The sequence below is a fragment of the Charadrius vociferus genome, unplaced genomic scaffold (genome assembly GCF_000708025.1).
Source record: "Charadrius vociferus isolate BGI_N301 unplaced genomic scaffold, ASM70802v2 scaffold1077, whole genome shotgun sequence".
Taxonomy (NCBI): Eukaryota; Metazoa; Chordata; class Aves; order Charadriiformes; family Charadriidae; genus Charadrius; species Charadrius vociferus.
This window is the reverse complement of record NW_009649168.1, coordinates 135431-145427: the sequence shown is the minus strand read 5'-3', so window position 1 is coordinate 145427 and position 9997 is coordinate 135431. Positions and strand designations below refer to the sequence as shown.

Here is a 9997-nt window from a genome sequence, read left to right as displayed (position 1 = left end):
CTCGCCCCGCTCCTCCTGGCCCCTCGCTGGTTGCTGCAGGCTGAGCTCAGTCCTGCAGCATCGCTGGTTATCAGCCGTCTGCCAAACCACGCTTGGGGCCATGATCTAATGTGTGCCAATCTGTGAAGGTTCCGGTGCAGCCTTATTTCTTGGTCTGTAGTTCATTTATTACCACGAACTGAGTGGTATAAGGCTAGTTTGCCTTGCATCTCTGAGCGTATTTTAGAGTATTTCTTCTACACTGAAGTCTTTCTCCCACCTGCATATGATCATGTCATCTCCTAACCCACATTTGTTTTGAACAACAGCTCATCGGAGATGCCGATCTCTGGAGATCTGGTATTGTGATCTCTAGCCACGGCAGAGGCCATATTTTGTTTGATCGTCGTGTCCCCCGTGTGTCCCCCCCAGCCCCTTTGTAACTGACTCTTGTCTGGAGAGGCTGTCTCAAGCTGTCGCGTGTCACAGGGACGTGACCGCAGTGGCTCTGGTTGGATTTGGCACCTCATCAGTTTGGTAGGAAGCAGTTGGCTATCGCTGAGTAAAAGCTAACCCTTTATCTGGGCACAAACTATCCTTTATTATACTGTGGTGCCTTCAGAGGTCCTTGGGAATATGCGGGAAAGTTGGATACAGTCTTTGAGGCTCTTTATCCTTTTGTGCTTTTGGTAGCTCACTCCGGTTCGGTGGCATGTGTGGCTTCCTGTCCTGGTAAGGACACCGTGTTCCTGTCCTGTGCTGAGGTAAAGCTTGATTTCTGTCTAAATCTACCCGATAAAAATGAGACTTAGCTTTAGTTATTTACAGTTAAATGCACTTACTGAGAAACCACCTATTGTGTTACAAGCTGCATGCCCATGTTATTTAAACGTTAGTCTGATACGTTGCCAGTCAGCTTACCAAGATGATTTCTACAGGTTTGTATTAAAATGTGGGAGCTCACAGCTCTGTCGTGGGGATGACTGAAGGACCAAACTTGCAGTTAACGGCAGCATCATTTTAACACAAAGGAAGAGGTGGTGTGGGTTTGAATGTGGGTCAGTAGCAGTTCTGCAGTGAATCTGAGTTTATGCTACCCCCTGCCACAAAGAAATTGTAAAAACCTTCTCTTCACTTTGGATTTATAGGACAGCAGAACTTTACTCTGGGACACCAGATGCCCCAAACCAGCTACTCGAATTGGTATGTTCCTGTATGCAGTCGCTGCTTGTGTATGAGTTTTTGCTGGAAGACATAAATGATTTTATGCCTGACTTTACTACATCTAATTTCAAATCTAGCGATCTGACCGTTTGGGCAGAAAAGCCTATTAAAACCCAGTACTATCACAGAAGTACAATAAGCTTTTAAATATTTGTTTTAGCACTGCTACTGCACTAACTGAGCTAATACAGGAGTATCTTTGTACTAACTCTTTTCATGCTCATCCCAATTTATTTACAGTTTGCAGTGCCTGTAATCACCTCCCTACCTCAGTCATGTGGCATCCACAGAAAAGCGACATCTTTGCTTTGGGTAAGAAGTGATCTTATTATTTGACCTTCACCAGACAAATCAAGGTCTTTCTTTTCACATGACAATTTTACTAATAACTTCATTCTCCCTTTCTCTCCTAAAGGTGATGAAAATGGAACAGTTGCACTAGTAGACACAAAGAATCCTGACTCTGCCCTCAGCTCCACTGTGCATGCTCGAAGTATCACGGGGTTTGCATTTTCTACACATAGGTACAGTCTGATATACTGGCATGGAACATGTGACTACATACACTTATTTTTAGAGTAAAACCTATGGGAGTACCAGTTTTGGTCTCTTTTTCAAGAAGATCAATAGTGAATAATAGAGTAAACCAAACAACGTCTCACTTTTGACAAGTGTGTGAATATACACGAGAACACTTGCAGTATGCAGAATTACTGACCCACTCACTGTGGGGATTTTTCTCATTACAGTCACCTCTGCCTGAGGAATGATTACTTGCTTTCTGATGCTAATAGAAGATTCTTAGTGTGCTGGCAACCTGCCAAATGATGATGAAAACATTTTTGTCAGATTTGTTGTCTGTTAATTCACTGTACCTCTGTCAGGCTCACAAAGAAGTGTGCTTTTCACAAGTTTATCCCTAAGAAGCTTTCTTGTATTAGGTTTTTCTAACCATGGTCTCATCTCTCTCCTCTAGTTCACCCTTACTGGCTTCAATCAGTGAAGACTGTTCAGTAGCTGTTCTTGACTCAGACCTCTCAGAGGTGTAAGTACTAGACGGAATGTATTCACTAATGTAGCTGTTTGTCATCTTAACTTCTCATTAAGTTAATTATTTATCTATATGCTGAGTGGAAGATGAAAATACTCCTTAAATAGGGGAGCATCATCCCAACAAACTAGCAATTAGGAACTGCACAAGGCCATAAACTCTTAGTGACAAAGCTTTATGGCTAATGGAGTGTTCATGTTTTCCAGGTTCAGAGACCGTTCTCATCGAGACTTTGTAAAAGGCTTATCGTGGTCTCCGTCAGACAATGCCTTGCTCACTACAGTTGGATGGGATCATCAGGTTTTACATCACACTGTCCCCATACCAACTGGTGAAGCTTCTGGAGTCAACTGTGTAAAAGAATAGTTTTTTAAACTCATGGTCCAAATTCCTTCCTGGCATTACTTTGATTCTGCTGAAGTCAAAGGTGTGTGTGAACTGGAGCGGGTATGGTCTGTTGTGACTAAGAAAGTTCCTGTAGTAATATTGAATTAGGCATAAGTTAGTTACAAACCAAGCTTTACCCTCTCCTCAGGAGCTGGCTTCACCTGTGATGAGACTTCAGTATTTTACTCAGAAAAAAATTGACTTCAGGCACAGAGGAGACTTGGAGAGATAGGGAATTAGGTATAATTTAAAAAAAATAAAAATCAAAAACATTCAATTCCTCCCTCAGTTCTCCAAACCATCCATGGAATTAAGATAAATATTTCTGGGGGAGGTTAAGAACACCGCCTCTCATATTGGTTGGATGCGAGAGCATCACTCTTGAGCAGAGTTCTTTGTTATGTAAATCAATTGTTGTAACTGGATGGGAAGATGTGTTAGCATTTAAAGGCCAGAAGGGGTTCCACTGCTGTCCTTAATGCAGTGTGTGGTTTAGAGGGTTGGTCTTCACTATCTGCTAGTGTGGATCCTACGGTGAGCACTTGTCGTGCGCTTCTGCTCCCTTGATGGGTACTGGAACACCACTGCTCGGTGTGAGGAGCCATGTGTGCTGTATAAGGATCCCAGCTGCAGCCCTGTAATTAAACACCTTCATGATAGTGCATGACCTGTGCTGAAATCCTGCGCCCTGCGATCTCCACGCCGGCTTGCAGCCAGCCGAGGCCCGCTCAGAGGGGCTGGTACTGCCGCGTGCTGAAAGCCAAGAGAAGTTAGCGGTTGCTGTGCTGTTTGACACCACGTTTCATCTCCTCTGTGCTGAAGACAACTTATTCAAAGCTAAGACCTGTGAACAAAAGCTTATGTAAGGGAAAAACTGGACTAAGGACTTCAGTTGTCATTTGCTTGCTCCTATAAACAGACTCTGCTTAGTGATAAGTGAGACTCCTCATGCACTTGTGGTGAGTGACTTGTGTTGGAGACTGAGGGGACCAGGCGGTCCCATAATCCCCCAAACAGACTCCACATCATCCTTAGAGGTGTTTTTTGTAACGTACCACACACTTGTCAAACTAAACTGTTTCCCTGGAACATATTTAACTGAAAAAAAATCATTGCTCTGCATGCATTGCCACTGCTCTAGATATGGCCTGGTCTGGCCCAGTATTTCCTAGACAGAATAAAGCAGGTCCTGACTAACGAGACAAAAAATCCTATTGAAATGAATGCTACTCCTGCTTTAGCGTGACAGCAACGCTAAAGTGTACACTGCTTCCACTGGGCTCATCCCTGCATAAACATAGGTTTTAGTTGATCCAAATTACACAGAGCCCACAATTAGTTTTTAGGCAGAGTAACCTTTCCCAGGCTCTGTGCTTTTCTCATGCTCTTTTTAAACCTCATTTGCTGCTTTTTTAATTCTCATGTCATACAGGTGTTTACCGAGCAAACTTCCTGATCTAGAGCAGTGTTTGACAAGGAAAAGGTAAATGATTATAAAAACTGACAAGTTTCCTCAAAAGTACCCCTCAAACAACTAAAAAAGTTACCTGTTATGGACCTCTGATGGTGTTCTGAAAACTGAAACAGGTCTCGTGCTGCTTGTGAAAGGAGTTGTCTTGGAAAAAGTGGAAGACAGTTTTTAAATAAATCATAGTTTTCATTTGTACCTGGGTGTACGTTTCACCGGGCCACTTCTGTAGTACTGAAGAGCCAGCTGGGATCGCTCACACAGCGTGAATTTCAGTACCTGAAATTAAAACCGTTCGTAAATAAATGTGCACCGTATTACTTTAATGCTAAGGTACTCTCGTTCTTCAGCACTAGTGCAAGGCAGGCTGTAAGTCCTGCTTCTTTTCAGGAAGCGTTTCTTTCCAAAACTTGAAGTAGGGCTTCTGTTGTGCAAAGCTAAAAAGAAAAGTTTCAAATGTCAAGTATTAAACCACGTTAAGGTTCTCACATTGCCACCCTGTGAGCAAAACACAACAGCCCGTGGCAAAAAGCATAATGGTGGAAGGTGAAGCGTATATGGACAACAGGACATTATTGATATATTAAGCCCGCTTTTATGATTGCTTAATGACTTTTAGTGTGGCAGCACAAAAAAATGCTTCAGCATCTGGGAAATCTTCAGGTGAAGCTTTATGTTCTGCCACAGGAGGGCAGCGGCTGCCAGCCTGACAAGTGGCAAGGCAGCTTCCCCCCAAAACGTTTGCACATTTCTTTTAAGAGTATCTAGTCATTTTTTACCACTTACACTTGGGGTTTTTCACCATCATAAGAGTGACAGTTTATCTAGGAGCTGGACTCCTTGTTGATTGTACCATCGCTAGCAAGGCTACAGATATCTATTGAATAGTCACACCACTGTGCAGGCAGCGCGGCAGAAACACTGGCAGCGCCACATCAAGGCTTGTTGACTTAGTAGCTATCTGCAAAGGAACTGGAGAATTCTCCGGGTGTTGCGGTACGCTCCCACCGCCTGGATTTCTTTACGTGCCATTCAGGCTTGGGACATGTCTATAAATGTGCTGTGGCTAGAGTGAAAGCTTCAAGATAGACATTGCACACTTCCCTCCCGGAGAACCTGGTTCTGTAGGCAGAGCTCGATTAAAGAGGTGAGAATGCAAATAAATATAATTTTGAGCAGTGGGGAGAATAAGCCACTAAGTATGAAGACGAGCCTGCCTTTTATGTTGCTGCTTGCATTGCTTACACTATGCTTTCAGTTTTAAGTACAACATTCTAGTTGGGACTTGCAAATAAGTATGCAAGTTTCATTACTAATGAAAAGCTCAAACCCAAGAACTATTTATAGAAGCAGTGCAGGCTGAACTGCCCGAGCTGCCCTGCCAGCCTGCCGAACCAGCTGGGTGTGAGGGGCGTTCTGGGGCGACGGGGCAGTTCGGGCTAGCTGCCCGTCCTTCCTTCATCAGCCTCCTAAAAAACGCTTAAATTGCCACCGGGTTTATAGCAACAACTGGTAAGTAGAAATGGGCCCAAGCCCTAGGCAAGCTGGAATTCAGACTGGGGGAGGCCAGTTTGAGCTGTTTCCCTGTCCTTTTAATCTTACATGCAAAGATCTTCATCTTAGAGCAGATGGGCCACTTAAGCAATACTAAGTAAAGTCAGACCACACACAGGTAATAAAACAATACGTCCAGACATATTTAATGCAAGAAGGTCAGTGTTCAATGGCATTCATAAATAAGAGACTTTGTTCAACGCTTTACAAGTAAAGCTATCAGTTATCCTACGTTAGCGGGTACTTTTGAGGAAGAGGCAGCTGCAGGGGATAATTTCAGGTGTATGGAGACTTGAATGACCATACTGCATCAGAGAGGGTTGAAGCAGAGCAGTTCCATTGTCAGGCTCCGAGATCGCTGTCAGCACTGGCACTGGGCAGTAAGGTCAGTTGCTTTGCTCAGTTTCTTCCTCCTCTATTGCTGAATTTATATAGCGAAACTGAGGTGGGAGAAGGAGAAGAAAGAGGAATGGGAGTGCAGTTTCTCCGTGTGCTGTCGCGACAGAGTTACCTGGCGGAGGAGGAGGGAGCTCTTCCCATCCCTGCAGCCCAGCGGTCCTCCCTCTCCATTTCGATTTAACTCTCCAGGAGAGCTTTGGCTGCCAACCGCACTGACAGTGCTTTCTTTGTAACATAAACGGTTCCCAGTGGCCCCAGCATAAATGGGTAGTTGTTACCAAAGTACTAGAATTTTGCTTTATGCATTCAAAAGAAGCAGGGATAGCCCAGAAAGTTTAAAGAATAGAAGAGTTCCGCTGCTTAAAACATTCATGCTAACCAGTTTTACAGCTGTAAGCGGAGTCCTACCTGATTTAGTTACAGCGTAGGCCACTATGCATTCCAAGAATGGGTGTTCTTTGAATGAATAATGGCTATTTCATAAACCTGACTTACATTATCATGCTTCTAATAGTTAATATAAACAAATACACGTCTGCTAGAAACAAGACGCTCCACACTATATAACACCGTATTACAACTACATATGAATTGCATGTCTGGGTGAAATAGTAAATATGAAATTCAAAGCAAGTGCCACCAGTGGAGTTTCACATTTTGCTCTAAAAAAACCCTAAACAAACAAACAAATAAAGAAACACCAAAAGAAGAAACCAAACAAACTTGTGTTGGGATATGCCCAAATTTAGGAGACTTCTTGAGGGCACACCACCCATTTCTAGGCAAAGTCAATCTTAAACTGAAGTCTCCCAACAAGCCTTCAGATTTAAAACCGCTTTTGAGAATTAATTTGCAGTTATTATTTTGGAAAAAAAAGTATCAGGAAGAAAAATCAATTAGGTTGCAACATTATCAGAGAGGGTTCTTTGTTTTGTTTCAAGTGAAAACTGCTGAAACTTCATCCAATACTAAAACATGTCCCCAAAGCCACTCAAACAGTATCACGGCTGTACCTCCATCGATAAATAAGAATCCTCAAGATGCTCCTCGCACAGAGAATCTTCCATGTTTTACGGGGCATGGGAGGGGGTAGTCTACATGACACTGGTACACTTAAATACCAGATAGTTGCTCCATGGTCACTTTTCTCCATGAACTTTTTTTTTTTTTTTTTTTTTTTTAAACCCAGCACCCAGGTATTTAAAACATTATTTCACTACTGGCTGGTGTGAGCATGTCTGGAAGTCTTCCAAGTAACTGTGACTTACTGGCATAAAAACGCCCTTTGAATTAGCTATTAGACTGATTATGGTATTTGCGTTTTCCTTTTATTCACAGCAAAGTAAAGTTCAGAATACTTTGAAGCTGCTGCAATATTTGAAACAGCTATTAAATTATTAGGTAAAGTTGGAAATAACATAAAACGTAGAACGTCAAAGACATGACATTAACATCAAGGTAACTCTCTTGAAAATTCCACTGGGAAAGAAAATTTGTCAGTGAATTTTGAGTTGAATTGTAGAGCAAAATCTGCGTCCATGCGCAAATGCACACGTGCGTGCAATGCAGGATAAGCTGGAGCAGAACTAACGGTATTGTATAGCATTGAAAATAGAAAGTGCTTTCCATAAAAGTAGACTAATGTCTCAAAGTGCTTTTAGTTTGTCAGTGATTAGAAAACATTCTCTACAAGTTTTTACACTTATCTTACAGTGATTTTCAGCAAGTTTACCTATGAGGAAGATTATATATATCTTATTTCAGGAAGTCGGCTATTCAAAACTTTGGTCAGCTATCGTGAGACTGCATTGCTCGCTCTGGAGTATAAAATACCCTCTTTAAGGCTACTCGTATCTCCCACCCCACCGCATCGCCGCCACTGGCTCCTCCAGAGGCACTGGCAGGAGGCAGAGACAGGCTGGCACGCGCCCCAGCACCCGGGCAGGCGCTGGTGGGAACAGTGGGAGCTGTGTCCTTTGGGTATGTCACTGCAGACATTCCACAGGCCCGGAGCACCGAATACTCCACAGTCACACCAAAACTAAGTTCTCAGTCCCCCAAATCAGACAAACCAAAGCCAAGTCTCGGTGTAACAGTTTATAAGGACTACGTGGCTTAGCTTCTAGAGGTGGGGTTTATGTGGATATGAAGTGGTAAGAGACCCCTCAAGGAAAGCACCATGTTGCGGTGAGTTGCTGACACCCACCAGCTGACACAGGTAAAGGATTGCTCAATGTCTTAAGGCCCCAAAGTGCTTTACAGCCAGCCATCCACGCCTCACAGCCTTCTTCCGTGAGGAAGAATTACCAACGGAAACATTTACGGTGACCAAAAAGGCACAGGAAAGCAAGGGCCCACGGTCCCAGAGTCCCCCCACGGTCACTCCCTGGAGAAGGGGGCTCAGACCTTTGCGGCGGAGCTGCCCCCAGCTCGGCAGGACAGGCATGGAAAGCCAGGAGCTGTTTTTAAGGCATTGACATAATTGATTTGGTCAAGGCTGTTGAAGGAGGTAGGGACAGAAGAGGTTAGGTTCCAGACATCCTGAATTACTTCTGTCTTATTGGCCCCACATTCTTGTTTTAATTCCCCTACATTTAGCTATACGCTGGCTTGCTTCCATTATGCACATCTCCCAGTTGGTTTCTCCCTGCTCCTAAGCATGTGGGATTTAAACCAACTAAAACAAACAAACAAGACAATCTCTCCAGCTGTGATGCTTTTTAAAGAGAACTAAGGACACTTTTTGACTTTCTTAGAAGACCCATCAGGCTGCAATTTTGAAAATACTACAGGGGGGGAAATAGGAGAAGGAAAACCGTGTTTGCTCACGTAAGAAGACAGAAGCCAGTCCTCTGTAGTAACTACTCTCCATGACAGTCTTTTGAGAAGAGTCCAAGTCCCAGGTTGACTCCCCGCCTTCTCCATCAGTAGTTTCAAGCAGTGCGTTTGCTGGCTGGGTTGGGACCATCCCTGGTGCCCATGGAGGAAACAACCCACCCAGGCACCTTCTCACCCTTTCCCAGCCAGACGAAGGTCGTGGAGCAGCCCTGAGGACAAGCCTATCGTTGGCCGCTCTGGTAGGCGTAGGAGATGGGCTGCCGTGCCCCAGGCCTGACTGTGAAGGTGTTGGTGGGTCCACCGTACTGCAAGCTGCCGTGGGCAGGTCTGGAGGGAAAACAGAGGGAAAGTCACTGAAAACTGAGGAAACTCTTTGTTTTTATTCAAAATTACAATATTTTCTCTTTTTTTGTTTCCTACTGGAGCAAAGTGACTTTCATATTGTGTCGTGTCTCCCTTGAGGAACATGTCGAGGAGAAGGCGATGGGTAGCAGGGTTATGGCTGGGACCGGAGAGGACCCATGGAACAGCCGCAGCCCTGAACCCAAGTGGTGGGACTTCTCTGGGGCTCCACGCTGCTCCGGGGCCAGCCCAGGGCTCAGCCCCCCTCTCCTTCAAATCAAGGGGACACAGAGGACAGGGAAAGGGGCAGGTCAGAGGACACATACCTGCTGGCTGCCACCGTGCTGGCGGGCGAGAAATCCCCGTTCTGCCCCTTGTACTTGGCGTCAGCTGCAGTGCTGCCGTACGGCGCGGCTTTCCTAGCAGCATCGATGGAGGTCCGCCTTCCCTGTGCACTCGTGGGGCTGTTCCTGTGGGCAGAGCCGAGGCGGCGGGCACCCTCCCCGGCCGGGGAGCTGTAACCCCCAGTGCTGTAGGAGACGGTGCCCGTGGCCCGGGGGGCTGCAGCTGCCCGGGGGTAGGAGCTGTCGGGCTCAGAGACATACAGGCGCTTCTTGATCAGTGGGCGGGGGTTCGGGCAGCGGCCAAAGTAACCAGCAGAGCTGGTGTAGTCTGGGTACTGGGGCATGAAGTCGCCATTCCTCCTGCTCTTCTCCGAGGGCAGCGGGGCTGGTGGCTCATGGCTGCCCCCGTAG

The 9997-nt window shown here is 45.3% G+C and overlaps 3 protein-coding genes across 3 annotated transcripts in view; 1 reads left to right on the top strand and 2 right to left on the bottom strand.

Annotated features, from left to right (window-relative positions):
- ATP5F1 (ATP synthase, H+ transporting, mitochondrial Fo complex, subunit B1) overlaps window positions 1-273 on the bottom strand; it is a 4892-nt gene extending 4619 nt beyond the window's left edge. Inside the window, exon 1 of the mRNA XM_009888463.1 lies at window positions 260-273. Within this exon, the coding sequence (XP_009886765.1) occupies window positions 260-273 (14 nt within the window). The remainder of the gene's footprint in view (window positions 1-259) is intronic.
- A 45-nt stretch (window positions 274-318) lies between these two features.
- On the top strand, window positions 319-2940 carry WDR77 (WD repeat domain 77). Its single transcript, XM_009888462.1, has 8 exons — window positions 319-339; window positions 469-490; window positions 673-743; window positions 1128-1182; window positions 1444-1515; window positions 1619-1727; window positions 2180-2248; window positions 2461-2940. Exons 1-8 carry the CDS (start codon window positions 319-321, stop codon window positions 2618-2620), a joined length of 579 nt encoding a protein of 192 aa, XP_009886764.1. The 3' UTR covers window positions 2621-2940.
- A 6181-nt stretch (window positions 2941-9121) lies between these two features.
- Window positions 9122-9997, bottom strand: part of LOC104289506 (chromosome unknown open reading frame, human C6orf132) — a 10611-nt gene continuing 9735 nt past the window's right edge. Inside the window, exons 6-7 of the mRNA XM_009888460.1 lie at window positions 9569-9971; window positions 9122-9227 (exon numbers count right to left, since the gene is read on the bottom strand). Coding sequence (XP_009886762.1) covers window positions 9122-9227; window positions 9569-9971 — 509 coding nt within the window. The remainder of the gene's footprint in view (window positions 9228-9568; window positions 9972-9997) is intronic.

Excerpts from the sequence above, each read along its gene's own strand:
- WDR77 (XM_009888462.1), top strand. The coding sequence starts at position 319 with ATGCCGATCTCTGGAGATCTG. Across the intron at positions 744-1,127 it reads TGTTCCTGTCCTGTGCTGAG|GACAGCAGAACTTTACTCTG; the intron begins GTAAAGCTTGAT and ends TTGGATTTATAG. Across the intron at positions 1,728-2,179 it reads TTTGCATTTTCTACACATAG|TTCACCCTTACTGGCTTCAA; the intron begins GTACAGTCTGAT and ends TCTCTCCTCTAG.